We start from the raw sequence: 16,490 nt of genomic DNA on the forward strand, positions 1-16,490 counted from the left end.
CAGGCGCCCGCCACAACGCCCGGCTATTTTTTGGTTGCAGCCGTCATTGTTGTTTGGCGGGTCCGGGCTGGGGATTCGAACCCGCCATCTTAGGTGTACGTGGCTGGCGCCTTAGCCGGTTGAGCTATAGGCGCTGAGCTGAATCTTGAATGTTCTTAATGGCATCTAGAATGGTGAATCCTTTCTTGAAAGTTTTCAATTTAATTTTCCCAAATCCAGTAGGAATCTATGGTAGCTAAAGCCTTATGAAATGTACTTCTTAAATAACAACTTTCTTAAGTTGAAAGGAGATCCATGAACTGAAGAATGAATAATGTGTCAACAGGCATAAAAGCAACACTAACCACTTTATACATGTCCATCAGAGTTCTTGGGTGACTAGGTGCATGGTCAATGAGCAGCAACATTTTGAAAGGAATCTTTTTTTCTGAGCAGTAGGTCTCAACAATGGGCTTAAAATATTTTGTAAATCATGTTGTTCCTTATAAGAGCACAGGCAGAGTACACTTAAAGGCCCAGAGCATAATTCTTAAAGGCCCAAGGATTTTAGGAATGGCAAATGGCACTGGCTTCAACTTAAAGTTGCCAGCTGCATTAGTCTCTAAAGAGAGTCATCCTGTCTTTTGAAGCTTTGAAGTCACGCATTGATTTCTCCTCTCTATGAAAGTCTTAGATGGCATCTTCTCCCAAGAGAAGGCTATTTTGTCTACCTTGAAAATTACTGTAACCACCTTCATCAATTACCTTCATGAGATCTTATGAACAGCTTGTGACAGCACTTGCTGACCTTGCACTATTATACAGCCTGCTTCTTTCCTCATATACCATCTCATAAATCTCATATACCAACTTCTACTAGCTTCCAACTTTTCTTCTGCAGTGTCCTCACCTCTCAACCTTCACAGAATCCAAAAGTTAGGACCTTACTTTGGATTAGGCTTTGGTTTAAGGGGATGTTTGCCTAGTTTGGTTTTCTACTCAGATCATTAAAACTTTCTCTGTATCAGCAATAAGGCTGTTTCACTTTCTTATCATTCTTGTGTTCGCTGGAATAGCACTTTTAGTTTCTTTCAAGAACTTTTCCTTTGCATTCACAACTTGACTACTTGGTGCAAGATGCCTAGCTTTTGGCCAGTCTCTGCTTTTAATGTGATTAATGACTAAGTTTAATCATTTTAGCTTTTGATTTAAAGTAAGAGATGGGGCAACTCTTCCTTTCACTGGAACACTTAGAGAGGCCATTGTAGGGCTATTGATTGTCCTTATTCCAGATTGTTTTGTGTCAGAGAACAAGGAGGCCTGAGAAGAGGGAGAGAGATGGGAGAACAGCTAGCTGGTAGAACATTCAGAATGCATAAAACATTTATCAGCTAAGTTTAGAGTTGTACATGGGTGGAGTTCCTGGCATCCCAACATAAAATTACATCATCAAAGATCACTGGTCACTATAACAGGTAATAGTAAGGAAAAAGTTTGAAATATTGCAAGAATTACCAAAATGAGACAAAGAACATGAAATGACCACCTGCAGCTGGAAAATGGTGGTAATAAACTTGCTCAATATAGGAGTACCTCAAACCTTCAATTTATAAAATAAACCAGTGCCTGTGAAGTGCAATGAAATGAGGTATGCTTAAACTCAATTTTTAAAGACATTATTTATATCAGCGGTTCTCAACCTGTGGGTCACAACCCCTGAGGGGGGGGTGGTCAAACGACCCTTTCACAGGGGTCGCCTAAGACCATCCTGCATATCAGATATTTACATTGTGATTCATAACAGTAGCAAAATTACAGTTATGAAGTAGCAATGGAAATAATTTTATAGTTGGGGTCACCACAAACTGAGGAACTGTATTAAAGGGTCATGGCTTTAGGAAGGTTGAGAACCACTGATTTATATACTTAACGCTGATAATTTAGGAGCAATGAATGATTTATATAATCGACCTTCAAGATTTTAAAAAATCAGCTTTGAAGATTTAAATTACCAGTATGGCTTACTAAAAACTGGAAACTTGTGTTACACGTAAGTTTTTCTTTTTTCCAGCTCTGCCATAAAGTAACTTCAAAGCTCTGTGCAATCCCCTTCATCCCCTGTCAAATGAGGACGCAGAACCAAAAGTATGCCTAGGTCCCGACTAAGTAAATCACAAAGAACACACGAAGAGATAGGAAAGGTTACTTTAAAGACAAAACAAAATTAACACTATAAACACGATTCACTGTAGGAAAAATTGTGCAACCCAAACTGCTTAGTGATCTATGTACTAATCATATGATTCTCTGAAGTATTTAGATAAATAATATCAAGATGCCCAAAGGCTGATTAGACAGGTAGCTAAAACAGTGATAAGACAGCAGATGCTCGGCAAAAATCTGGTCAGCAAGATAACCAACAATTTGATTTCAAAGCTAAAGCCATGAATTCTTGCACTACTTATGTTTCAGGATGAAAGCAGATTTGTGAGCTCTATTTGTCACATGCTGTCTCATCTACGCCTCCTTTTCAGGTGCCTCTGCTACCAGTATTCATTTCTCCAGCCTGAACTCCTACATAAAGACTTCCTAATGGATATCCCCCTTCCAGATTCTGTGGTTTCGAATGCACTTCATGCAGCCAGGTGAGATACATCGTTGGAAAGAACCATTATTAAATTATTACATGGTCCTTTAGGAAGATGACTCCTGGAGTTAAAATAATGAATTTCCTTAGTTTAAATGCAAGGCTCTGTATTTTGGAACACCTTTCTCAGTTTTATTTCATAAAACTCTTCCTCTCCGTTCAGTGCCACAGTCGATCTGGCTCTGCAGGTGTGGTGCTCGGGTAGTGTCCACTGGGCCTTCCCATTTCTATGACAATCTCTGGACTCCCCTCCTCGACCTTCACCTCAGTTGCCCAGCTAAAATCTTTTCTTTGCCTTCACTATGGCTGAAATTCACAAATATGCAGAATGTTTTCTATTAGTATATGCAAAATATGTCCTGAAAGCAGTGTAAGATGAGGAAGCCCACAGACATGCTTATAAAAGAGCAGGAAGAAATAGACAAGCTCACAAATGATAATACTCCAGAAGGATGTGACCTCTTTGTTCTCCCTCACCTTGTACCAGTTATTCTGTACATTCTCCCATGATGTTAGTCATGTCTTAGATATACTTTTAGTTATTTATAGCATTAACTTATTCCTTACTCCTGTAAGTATTCAGTGTCTACCAGTTGAATGACTATAAACTAATACAGATCTTTCAATTCTTTTTTTCTTCTGCCTTACTTTATGAAAAAAAAATTATACTTCTTATCTCTTGGAGTTTTTTTCCCTTTATATAGCTTTACCATTTATTCCAAAGAAGCCCACTCAGGATGCGAATCAAATAGGCTAATATTAAATCTGGAAAACGTCCCTGTGTTTTGCTCAAGCTCTAAGAACAGAGCCTACTCTATAAAGCCTATGTATGATATATGGGGAGTTACAGCTCACCGATTTTCTCCATTCAAATGAGGGAATGATCCACTCAGTTTTCTGTACCTGAGCTCTTCCTCACCCAAAAATATCTTTTTTAAAAGCAAATAAAAAGGTGGACCTGGAATTTCAAATATTTTCTCAGAACCAGGTGCCATGATTAATCATATACTCAGTCACATTAATGCCACTGAGGAACTTTTCCGAAACTGTCATCATATATAAAACAGAAACAGAAGAGAGATTATTATGTATTTTTCTTCTCCAGCCAGAAGCTGACTTCTGCCATATTTATGAAAACCTTTAATGAAACAGTGAAAACAAGAGAGAAAGTAAAAAGTTTAAAATCTAAAGTCAATGATGCTCAGAGGAAATGAAAAATGGAGCTGCATACAAGTAGTTTATTGAACAGAAACTGCTCTTGTTTCAAGCACCTGCAAGAGGTGATAACTTTAAAGACCTCACACTTTTGTAGCGTGCATGATTCCAAAATTAAAACTGTATATCAAAAAACTAACACTTCGTTTTCCAAAGATAATTCAGGATACTGAAGATTAAAGGCTAATTTTATTCCCGAATGTGTGTAAGCTAATGAAACAAAATCAGACTAGGTCACTTCTATAAAAAAGTGGGGTGAAAACTTTCTGGAATAAAATATTTCCTTAAATGACAATGCACTTGTCAAGTTGCAGAAGTACATCTTCTTTACCGACTGGAGTGTAAGAACCACAGGCAATTAATAGCTGAAATACCACAAAGGGCAGATTTGTTTAAGAGCTAAGTAAAAGTCCAGAAGCTTTGTTCTAATAAATGCGTAACTGCTGCTTGACAGTGAATTTTTCTTTTGTTTTTAAAAACCCTTTTAAAAGGGGAGTCAGAAATCTCGAGAATTACTGCCACAAGCCAAGAGCTCTAACTCAAGACAATTACTAGTCAAAGGCCTTTAGATTTTCCTGCTCTTTGTAGCGTGTTAGGAAATAAAGAGGAGGACAGGACTTTGTAAAAGGGGAAAAGACAAATCGTACACATCTTGGAAACAGTTTCCCTAGCTTTGTGAAGAGATTTTTCAAAGCCTTCTTCTCCCTAATAGCTCTTGTCAAGCTCGGAATGCCCTGGGAAAAGGAAGACTATGCTTGGTTCAGATGCAGCCAGGACTGGGAGAGGAGTCGGGGTTTCTCGTGCCCAAACCCCCCAAGCGGACCCTCCGCTGCTCCGTCCCCCGTCTCCGCGCCAGGGCGCGCGCCCGCTCCCCGCTGGATCGAGCAGCCGATGTGCCAAGCCTGGAACACGGACGTCGGGCGCCCGGGCTCCACCTGCCCCCTTCCGCCCGGGTCCCCAGAGGACGACCCCTCTCCCGCAGCCCGGTTCCAAGGAAGAGGGTCGGATCTGGCGAAAACCGCCATAACCGCCAAGCACCCTCGCCGCTGCGTAGGCCAGCCCCGCTCCGGCGGTCAGGAGGAATCCCACAGGGCCGCCACTCGGCTCTGCACACCCACCTGCTTCCCCCGGCGGCCCCCGCGCCGGCTCCCGCGGCCCCGCCGCCACCAGCTCCCGTTCCCGGCCGCAGCGCCATCTTGCTCCAGCTCCGCCGCCGCCTCCACCTCCCGATCAGCAGCTGTCAGGGGAAGACAGCCACTTCCGGGGCACACGCCAGGCCCCACCTCGCCGCGGACCGCAGAAAGGGGCGGGACCTCTGCCACACGTGACTCCGCGGCCCGCGGGAGGGGCGGTGCACCCTCGTCACGTGATCCAGGGCGGCAGGTGCCCCGTCAGGTGCGGTTATACCTCTGGGGCTGGTGGGCGGTTTTGGGCGCCCCTCCCGGGGAGCTTATTCATTGTCTGGCTAAGGCTCTCGGCAGGGCCCAGCTGACGGCTGAGCGGCAAGGTGCAGTTACTCCTCTGAAAACTGTCATTTCGATTAGTGGAAAGAGTAGTTTTAAACTGGATGGTGGGTACACAGGTGTTCTTTCATTGTTACTTTTTTACTCATAAGGAATAGATGGTTCTTGGATGACCCTTTGATAGCCTCATTGCACCGATTTGTAATCAGCTCTCTACCCTTTCCTTGGAACTCTGCAGGTTCCTTTGACACCCACGCGAGCCAGTGAAGGTATTTAAAATTACTTTAGCAAACCAACCACGAGCACATAAACCCAGTCCTCGTAAAAAGCCTCCAAGACGTGCTATTCTCTTGTATTTGGTTCTGCCATTGTACCACCACCACCGTGTTCTTGTAAGGTCAAAACAACGGTTTGGAAAGCAGTTCGTAATTACTCTGAACCTATCTGCTCATAATTTTTACTGTGATTTTTTCCTAATGAAACTACTATCTGGGCGTAAAATATAATAGTGTAAACTTTAAAGTCTTCAAGTAGTTTGCTTAGTAGCAAGTAACAAATTATGACTAGCTTTTTTATTACTGGAGTGTGTAGTAAGTTATCATTTGTTGGGCGAATCAAGAAAGTCAAAGTTAAGGAGTTAATATCATTTGTGTTCACACAAACACCTGCTACAAGTAGAACGAGGACTCAAACTCTGGCCAGTTTGATTCCATAGAGTCCTGGCTTATTTCAGGCAGCTGTTCATTGTAAGCGTTTTTTGTAACTGTCACAAACTTCACTCCTCCCCTTTGGGCAAAACTGAAATTTATGTAGCAGATAGTTCCAAATGCTTTAAGGGCTCTAAATTCAGCATTAATAGCTTGACAAATCAAGTTGGTAGAGGTTTCTCTAGAAACTTTATTTACTGATCAGTGCTTACATAGGGGAAAATAAGTCAAATCAGGGATTATAGATGATGAAACCTCGGCCTGTGCCTGGAATACTTTGTCCCTCTTCTTTGCCTCTTGATTTCTGTATCTGCAGGATTTAATTCAAGATGCCTGCTTTCTCGTTTTTTTTTTTTTTTTTTTTGAGACAGAGCCTCAAGCTGTCCCCCTGGGTAGAGTGCTGTGGCATCACAGCTCACAGCAACTTCCAACTCCTGGGCTCAAGTGAGTCTCCTGCCTCCGCCTCCTAAGTAGCTGGGACCACAGGCACCCACTGCAATGCCCAGCTATTTTTTGGTTGCAGCCGTTGTTGTTTGGCGGGCCCAGGCTGGATTCGAACCTGCCACCTTAGGTGTATGTGGCTGGCTCCTTAGCCGCTTGAGCCACAGGTGCCGAGCCAAGATGCCAGCTTTCCATGACATCCCCAATCTGGGTTGGAAGGCCACTTGTGAGGCTTCAGCATCATGACCTCAGATCTTACAGAGCACTTGCTACATTAGTCATGTACCTCGTAATGACATTTCAGTCAGCTATGGACAGCATTTACAATGGTAGGATAAAGATGTGGAAGACAGTGATACTGATGTTCCTAATCCTTTGTTAATGGGGAAGGTTAATGTTTTTGTCTTAGTTTTTAATAAAAAAAGTTCAAAAGGTAAAAAAATTCAAAATATTTTATAGAGTAAGAATTTTTTTTTTAAGACTCACTCACTCTTTTGCCCAGGCTAGAGTGCATGGTGTCAATTTAGTTCACAGCAACATCAAACTCTTTGGTTCAAGTGATTCTCTTGCCTCAGCCTCCCAAGTAGCTGGGACTACAGGTGCCTGCCATAAGGCCCACCTTACTTTTCTCATTTTCGTCGAAACAGGGTCTTGCTCTTGCTCAGGCTGGTCTCTTAGCTCCTGAGCTCAAGGGATCCTCCCACCTCAGCCTTCCAGAGTATTAGGATTATAGGTATGGAGCCACTGTACTTGGCCTATGCAAGGGTCCTCAAACTTTTTAAACAGGGGGCCAGTTCACTGTCCCTCAGACCATTATAGGGCCAGACTGTGGGCCCTGGGACCAGTCGGCTGCTAAGCAGGACAGGCAGCGGTGGCAGGCCGGATAAATGTCCTAGGCGGGCTGCATGTGGCCTGCGGGCCATAGTTTGAGGACGCCTGGCTTATACGATAAGACTATAATGCAGATATTTTTGTAGAGCTGTACAATGTTTATACTTGAACTTAAGTGTTATTGCAAGTGTCAAAAAGTTAAAAAAAATTAAATTTATAATTGAAGAAATATTTTTTAATGCATGTAGTGTAGAGTGTAGTGTTTATAAAGTCTAAAGCAGTGCACAGTAATATCCTAGGCCTTCACATACATATTCACCATTCACTCACTGACTCCCAGGGCAACTTCCAGACCTGCAAGTTCCATTCATGGTGAGTGTTCTATACTGGTATACCAGCTATCTTTTATATCATCTTTTTTACTGTTCCTTTTCTATGTTGAAATAAATATTTAACATTGTGTTACAGTATTTAGGACAGTAATATGGTATATAGGTTTGTAGCCTAGCCTATGTGTGTAATAGGCTGCATCATTTAGGTTTGTGTAAGCATACTTTACAATGTTCACACAATGAGGAAATCACCCCATGATGCATGTATTAGAATGTATCTATCAATAAGTGACACACGATTGTATGTTCCTTTACTTATTTCTACCATTACACTGTAAGGGGAGGGACTGTGTTATAAAGCCTGTACTCCTAACAAAATCTATAATGTTTGTTGAAAGAAAATTTGTTGTGAGTGTACTGTTTCAGACACAGTGCTAGGTACTTCCAGTCTTGATACAGACAATTTCATAGATAAAAAATGGAAGCATTAAGAGACTAAGAAGTTATTCATTCACACAGCTAGCAAATGGACCATACCAATATAACTACTTCCGGAGTATATGAGTTAAGGATCTATTTGCAAGAACAAAAAATCATGTTCTTATAGGTATTCTTTATACCAATTGCTGTAGTCTTTATTTATTTATTTATTTTGAGACAGAGCCTCAAGCTGTCCCCCTGGGTAGAGTACTATGGCATCACAGCTCACAGCAGCCTCCAACTTCTGGGCTCAAGCGAGTCTCCTGCCTCAGCCTCCCAAGTAGCTGGGACCACAGGCGCCCTCCACAACGCCTGGCTATTTTTTGGTTGCAGCCATCATTGTTTGGCAGGCAGGCTGGATTTGAACCCGCCACCTTAGGTGTATGTGGCTGACGCCTTAGCCACTTGAGCCACAGGTGCCGAGCCTATAGTCTTTATTTAAATAAATCCTGAAGATAAACAATTTTTGTCTCATTTGAAATACTCAAGAGCGAGTCTATCTGTCCTGACTCTAGAATAAAAAGCTGAAAGTAAAGAAAAAAAAGTTCTGCTGAGTTCAGATTCTGCTGAGAAGAGTTTATCTGTGTTATAGTTTTGTGACAGTATTAATATGTAGAAACATTCATGTATTCATTATAAGACACTTCATACCTTACATGTATAAAGTCAATCTTTTTATTCCACTGTACAAAACTAGCAATTAAGAAAAATCTGCTAATAGCAAACAGTTTCCATCACTATATGATAATAATCGTTTACTTTTGGCAGAGAACTGCTTTTTACATGGCTGAAGGGACATTAAGTCTCAGGACAAATAAGCTGTAAGAGAATGAAGCCAGTGGTGTATCAAGTAACAGGAACATTCCTCCTTATCAGAATAAAATGTTTATCAGTGTTCAAGTAAAATCCTCTTAAATGGAAAGACATAGAAAAGACCTTGGAAAATGAAGGAGAGGTTGATCATAATCTTGTAGTTGAGCTACCTTACCAATAAGGATACTTAATATATTTATATAAGTATATTTAATAGACTCACACCTGAAAAGGCCATCAATAAATTAGGAAATATTAAAATAAGGAGAACAGCAGGTTTCTTCCTGGCTATTTTTGCCCACCCACTAAAAATAACAAAAGTGTTTGAGTGATGGAGAGTACATGCCACGGCTTTATTTTGAAATTCTGTCCCAGATGCCAATCCACAGCATACAGCACATCTTCCTTCATACTTGAAGGGAAAAATCCTTAAGAGTTCACCACATTTGGGTGTTGTTATTTTTAGCATAAGCTTTTGTTCTTCTATAAGAAGTATCTCTCTGGATCCAAATCACAGAAATGTCAATGAATGTTACTTCCATTGTATAATTAATTTAAAAGTCACCTATAGATTGAAATTTGACATGATGCACTGATAGTTTAGAATCATTCTTTACCAGTCCCATGTGCTTGTAGTTGATTCAAATGTTTGGTATAAGTGGACTGTCAGACTTGAAATAATCCACGACAATTAACTTTCACGCTGGGATCGTAAAATTACGTTTCTGGGGTAATCTTTTAAAAAGTCTGTTTTTAATGTCTATCTTCAAGAGCTACTTTCTTCTTGCTAGTCTGACTACTGACCTTTTTCCTGTGAAAAGAAAAGGAAAGCTGAATCATAAATTTTACCATACTTACTTTCTATAATTCTATTAACAGTTTAATAAACCCTTATTGAAACCTACAATTTGTCAAATACACGAGGCACTAGGAACACAATGATGCATTAGACATGGTCTCTACCCTTCAGAAAATCACAATTACCTAAGATCAGGTGCCAAGCATAATGACCTTCTCTAAATGTTTTCCACCAACTGTCACCACAGAAAATTTAAATGAAAGATGTTTGTAGCATTTATTTTTCCCAAGTTATTAAAGCTTAAAAGTGCAATAAAATTTTGGAATACTTGTACACTGTATATTCTTGAACTGAACAGTCAATACCAAAATGTCAAGTAAGAATCTTACTCTACTTGCAAGAAAAGTAGATTCCAGTCTTCATGACTTTGTTCCTTCTACATACTTAAATTTTACCTATCCTTAAAGATAGTTCTGCTGCCTTTATACTTTCTATAACTGCATCAATCCACAATGATCTTTCCCTTCTTTAAACTCCTTTTTATTAAAAAATAATTTTCTAATTTGTTTTCATGTTATACTAACCTCCTTTCCCTAACTTTAGGAAAGGGGTCTCATTTTATTACACAGAAGTTACCAAAAAAAATGTATATACATATTGAGAAACAAAAAACTCATATTAAAATTGTAATACTCAAGTCAATTTGACTTCTGCAATTATAAGACATGCTCAAATGTGATTTGTAATCATATTTTGTTATCAATATGTATTGAGGATTATAATTTTAACACAGTTTCTTCCTTTCTTAAAATGTGTATACACTTTTTTTGGCACCTGGTGTATATTCATTTGTATACCTGACCACCACCAAGTACCTTGCAGACAACATGGTAAATGCCAGCTGATTGATAGAAACAGTTTTTCTAATGACTTCCACAAAACAGTTGTAAAGTAATGGAAATAAGCAGTAACTTAACTTTCACTTTTTTTTTTTTTTTTAAGAGACAGAGTCTTACTTTATCACCCTCCGTAGAGTGCTGTAGCGTCATAGCTCACAGCAACCTCCACTCTTGGGCTTAGGTGATTCTCTTGCCTCAGGCTCTTGAGTAGGTGGGACTACAGGTGCCTGCCACAACGCCTGGCTACTTTTTGCTGCAGTTTGGCTGGGGCCAGGTTTAAACCTGGCACCCCATGGTGCCCTACCCACTGAGCCACGGGTGCTGCCCTTAATTTCACATTGTTAGTATCCTAAACCATTGATGGCACTCTCAGATACATAATAAAAAAATTATTAGAATTGAATGATACACAATAAAAAAATTATTAGAATTGAATAGTTGTTATATTAGAGCATATATTAACCCTGGTAATGGTAGGATTTGAAGAGTGCCATTTTCCTTAAGTTGTGGAAAGAGTTGTACTCTTCAGAATATTTTGGCCTCCCCCTATCAAAATGTGTATGTAGCTTGTTAGTTATTATCTGGCAAAATAAGGTTGCTCTATATTTTTTATGCTAAAAAAATCTACGCTTTAAAATTCTCACAAAATGCAACTAAGAGACTATAAATTTACTCAAGTAAGACTTTTTATGGCTATTACAGTGTGCTTTTGCATAAGCCTAAGATCATACTGAAATCCTTCCCAGACTATGGAGTTCCAAGGAAGACTTGATTCATTCATTCAATGGTCCTAACAATTGGTCTTACTAGCATGTCCTAATGTAGGCTATACAAAGGTGGCAGACAGAACAATTCTAATTCATAGTGAATTAAAATCATATTTTCAAAAATGGAAAAAAAATCATTCATCCACAGATAAAGAAAAATTTTAAGATTAAATCATCCAAGTCCCCAAATTACAGGCAACCTAAGATAAATATTACATTTATATATATATATATATATATATTTATATAGTGATATATTCATTATGACATTTTTTTTTTTTTTTTTTTTTTTTTGAGACAGAGCCTCAAGCTGTCCCCCTGGGTAGAGTGCCGTGGCATTACAGCTCACAGCAACCTCCAACTCCTGGGCTCAAGCCAGTCTCCTGCCTCCGCCTCCCAAGTAGCTGGGACCACAGGTGCCCGCCACAGCGCCCGGCTATTTTTTGGTTGCAGCCGTCATTGTTGTTTGGCGGGTCCGGGCTGGGGATTCGAACCCGCCACCTTAGGTGTACGTGGCTGGCGCCTTAGCCTGTTGAGCTATAGGCGCCGAGCCCATTATGACATTTTATAGTGGACTATACAGCTATCGATTCTACTTCTAAAACTTTAACAAAATTGTATGATGGACTCAAACAGCAGTGTTTCCTATCACGTACTTACCGTTTATCCTTAGCTTTTTCCAAGAAATATTTTGGAGTTGTACTAATGCTCTCCCTTTCCAATGGCTTCTTAATCATCCTTTTCTTTTCTTTGCTGAAAGTTAAAAAGTAAAAGAGGAAATAAATTAAGTACAACTTGATTTAGAAGAGCAAAAGCTAAAAATTAGTTTTGATTCTTGATCACAAAATTAATTTTTTTAAACCACTGGTTTAAGGTGAAGCTGTATATGCTTTAATAGATTACTGAATAGAATTTAGAGAGCTAACCCAAAGGGATGATAAATTTAATCAACTTTTGTAAAAGGTACTGATTGTGATGAAAATATATTATATGTCAATAGACATCAGACTTTGACTTCAATTACCTGCTTTTTATCAGTTTTATAAACTAATTCTAAGCATATTTCACTCACAAAATTTACAAGTCTGAGTATTTCAAATTTCAAGGATAAAAAAATGACAAAGAAATGACAGTATTCAAATGCTTAAAAGCAGCAGGGTACAGTGGCTCACACCTGTAATCCTAGCATTCTGGGAGACCCAGGCAGGTGGACTGCTTGAGCTCAGAAGTTCAAGACCAGCCTAAGCAAGAGTGAGACCTCGTCTCTACTAAAAATAGAAAAACTAGCTAGGTGTTGTGGTGAGCACCTGTAATCCCAGCTACTTGGATGCTGAAGCAAGAGGATCACTTGAGCTGAAGTGTTTGAGGTTGCTGTGAGCTATGATGTCATAGCACTCAACCAAGGACAACAAAGTGAGACTCTGTCTCAAAAATCCCCTCCAAGAAACCACCATAGATGAACCTTGAACATATATGCTAAGTGCAATAAGCCAAAAAGACAAACACTGTATGATTTTATCTATATGAGATATAGTCAAAATCACAGAAACAGTAAGCAGAATGAGGTCAGGGGCTGGAGAGTGGGAAAGGAACAGGGCGTTCCTGTTTAATGGGTACATAGTTTCAGTTTTGCAAGATGAAGCTTCTAGAGATGGATAGTGGTGGCGGTTGTTTAAGAGTATGAATGCACTTAATGTTACCGAATACTTAAAAATGGTTAAGATAGGCCAAGTACGGTGGTCACACCTATAACCCTAATTTAACCTTGGGAAGCCAAGGCAGGAGGACTACTTGAGGCCAGGAGGTCCAGACCAGCCTGGGCAATCAGTGAGACCACATCTCTACAAAAAAAAAAAGAAAAAGAAGACAGACGTAGTGAAGCATGCCTATAGTCTCAGCTACTTGGGAAGGCTAAAGCAGGAGGATCACTTGAACCTGGGAATATGAGGTTGCAGTGAGCTTGATGACGCCACTGCACTCATCCCAGGAAACAGAACAAGATCCTCTCTTTCAAAAAAAAGGTTAAAGATGGTTATATGGATTTACCAAAATAAAAAAAAAATTGAAAAAAATAACAAAAAACTAAGTGTTGGGCAAGAATAACAAGTGAGCAAAAAACATGTCTAGCTTGATACCATTTATATAAGATCAAAACCTGATAAAATTAAACAGTGTACTATCTAGAGACATATGTGTACAGTATAAAATTAAAATAAAGAGGCAAGGAAACAAAAATCCAAAACAAAACCAAGAATGTACACACGAAGAAACAGAGAGGATCCAGGTAGATTCAAGATTGTACCTTAGTAGTTTTTGGAATCCTTTTATGTATTCTGGTACAGGACACCCAGCCTGTTGTATAACATTGGCGACACTGAAAAAAAGGAACCCACAAACAAACTTGTATTTTGTCAAATTGATGTTTATGACACTCTATACAACATGAGAGGAACAGAAACTGCATAAAGTAATCCAGAAAAAGCATTCTGATACATTACTGATTATCACCCAGATGTAAGCACAGTAGATTACTAAGAGAACCCACTGGACTGAAATCAATGCATTAATGAATAACTTTATTTTTTTAACTACAGCCCTTTTTAAAGCATGACAATGAATAACTTTAGATAGCAGCTGTTTCAACATTTATCAAGCCCTAAAAAACTATTAAGGCCAATCTTGGAGGAAACAGTAACTGAAGCCAGAGTCAAAGTTACTGAGTGACAGTCTTACTATGCGTTGGCATTGTTCCAAGATTTTCATGCATAGTAACTTATTCATTCCTTGCAACAACCCTATGTGGTAAATACTATCATTATCTCCATTTCAAGAGTTGGAAAACTTAAGTGCAGATTACTCTGATAATTGGGGTCATTAGATTCACATGCATGGAGTTGTTGAGGAGTCATTCAGCGGATCTAGCCTGTTGGATATAACCCTCTGCACATGTACATCTGAATCTGCTCAAATACAAAGGGTGACAGATGACAGAGCTCAAAGGCACAAATTAAAATCCTTACCAAGACTGATAAGCAAATATAAGTACAAACTTCCTTTGGCCATAACTAAATTTCACTTGTTAGATATGTGAAGTGCTATCAACTGTCATCAACCAAAATACATGAAACTCAACTTCTGTATTAAAATCTACAATAATAGGCTAAATTAAGACCTGGGATTCTAAAAGCATATCATATGTTATCCTAGCTTTAAAGGGCTATAATTGAATAATACTGTAATATTAAAGTTTTTGCTATGTGGCAGATGATCCTGGGACTAAATATAAATATAAAACCCCATGTGCCCTTAAGAGAGGATGCACCATTACTGTTAACTGAGACAATGTGGACTGGGCTGAAGAAAGAGGCTCAGAAATTAACCCTTAAACCATCTATTAATTCAAAAACCTTACTATGACATTGTAAGTAACATCAACTGATGGCTAGTGGAAGAGTCCTGTGAGTCTGAAACTTAATAAAGAATTATCCCATTTTGAATCGGTATTTCCAAATCTAATGATGGAAGGGCAGAAACAAGGCCCTTTGATCATTTCCTTTTGTCATGGCTAAAATTTAGTTGACTAACACCAGTGACAGAGTTTGGGACATAGCCATTTTCTAATTATCTCTTAATTAAATATACATATAAGAATAATGAAGCAATTTTGCTAATTTAATACAAAGTTATTTTCCCACATTTACCTTCTTAATAATGGTTTATCATCTTCAGTGAAAAATGTAATAGCTTTTCCTTTATGCCCTGCTCTTCCAGTTCGACCTAAGAGAAATAAGACCATACAAAAAACACATTTTTTGAAAGGGAAAAAGGACTCTCAAGATTCACATTTAAATGTCGCTAAATTTTCATAGTACTAAAAAATGAGCATGCCTGAAGGGAATAATAGAGCTGAGATAGATGAGTGGGCAATAGAGATGAAGGAAAAAAAGACAACTCACCTATCCTGTGAATATATTCCACTGAGCTGGTTGGGAAGTCATAGTTGATCACCAAGTTCACACCTTTGAAATCAATCCCTCTTGCTAGCAAAGCTGTGCAAATAAGAACCCAGATTTTTCCTGCTCTGAAGCTGTGGACTGTGTTATCTCTCTGGTTAACAGAATATATATTAAGTGGTATAGTATCACTCAAAAAATAGAAAACAGGTACTTCATACATTTAATGCCAATAATTTAAAATTAAGTAGTTCTTTGGGTTTTGAAAGTATACATTTGACTTTACCTGTTGCTGTGTTCTCTCTGCATGAATAACATCCACATTAATACCTTCATATATGAGCTCGTGAAAAAGTTCTTTGGCTCTTTCGATGGACTGAACAAAAACAAGAACAGGTGGATTGAAACCCTAGAAGAAAGAAGGCAAAAATCAGCACACATACTCCACAGTGAAGAACACAGAATATAACTGCTCAGTTTTTCAAATGACTTTAGTACATAAAGAACCCAAATCAATTTAGTGTACTTTCACTGCCAAATTTCTCAGGCAAATGGTCCACTCTGACTCCATATTCCTCACCTATTTCCAAACTGGGTGTTTTCAACTCAATTTGATCTGCAGTCTCCCTTTTGCTAATTCCAGTGATTTCATCTAATCAATCCCCCTTCAGCTTTCCTACAATAATGGATGACTATTTTAAACAATCATCTCTTAATGTCTATGCTTCAGAACCTTTTTGATTCTGCTTAAAATTGATAACTGCCTTTAATTATGGTATTTCCCAAAGCTTGGTCCTTGGTTCTCAGTTCTTTATCTTTTTCTTTTGAGACAGAGTATCAAGCTGTCGCCCTGGGTGGAGTGCTGTGGCGTCATAGCTCACAGCAACCTCAAACTCTTGAGCTTAAGCGATTCTCTTGCCTCAGCCTCCCAAGTAGCTGGGACTACAGGTGCCGGCCACAATGCCAGGGTATTTTTTTGTTGCAGTTGTCATTGTTCAGCTAGGCCGAGCCGGGTTCAAACCCACCAGCCTCAGTATGTGACTGGCACTATAACCACTGTGCTATGGGCGCTGAGCCTGAAGCTAGAATTTCAATCAGGGTAGCGTAGCATCAAGAGTACATGCTTTCAACAACTAAAGCATACTATTTCTTTTTTTTTTTTTT

The 16,490-nt window shown here is 39.2% G+C and overlaps 2 protein-coding genes across 2 annotated transcripts in view; both read right to left on the reverse strand.

The window, feature by feature from the left end:
* The window catches only part of SYNRG (synergin gamma), a 97,058-nt gene extending 91,887 nt beyond the window's left edge, over positions 1 to 5,171 (reverse strand). The window contains exon 1 of the mRNA XM_023516604.1: positions 4,960 to 5,171. Coding sequence (XP_023372372.1) covers positions 4,960 to 5,036 — 77 coding nt within the window. The 5' untranslated portion in view covers positions 5,037 to 5,171. The remainder of the gene's footprint in view (positions 1 to 4,959) is intronic.
* Positions 5,172 to 9,250: 4,079 nt separating this feature from the next.
* The window catches only part of DDX52 (DExD-box helicase 52), a 23,843-nt gene continuing 16,603 nt past the window's right edge, over positions 9,251 to 16,490 (reverse strand). Inside the window, exons 9-14 of the mRNA XM_003795657.3 lie at positions 15,613 to 15,735; positions 15,330 to 15,480; positions 15,075 to 15,150; positions 13,676 to 13,747; positions 12,034 to 12,126; positions 9,251 to 9,719 (exon numbers count right to left, since the gene is read on the reverse strand). Of these exons, the coding sequence (XP_003795705.1) occupies positions 9,662 to 9,719; positions 12,034 to 12,126; positions 13,676 to 13,747; positions 15,075 to 15,150; positions 15,330 to 15,480; positions 15,613 to 15,735 (573 nt within the window). The 3' untranslated portion in view covers positions 9,251 to 9,661. The remainder of the gene's footprint in view (positions 9,720 to 12,033; positions 12,127 to 13,675; positions 13,748 to 15,074; positions 15,151 to 15,329; positions 15,481 to 15,612; positions 15,736 to 16,490) is intronic.

The sequence above is a fragment of the Otolemur garnettii genome, unplaced genomic scaffold, assembly GCF_000181295.1.
Source record: "Otolemur garnettii isolate 467f Iridium unplaced genomic scaffold, OtoGar3 scaffold00094, whole genome shotgun sequence".
In the NCBI taxonomy this organism is placed as follows: domain Eukaryota; kingdom Metazoa; phylum Chordata; class Mammalia; order Primates; family Galagidae; genus Otolemur; species Otolemur garnettii.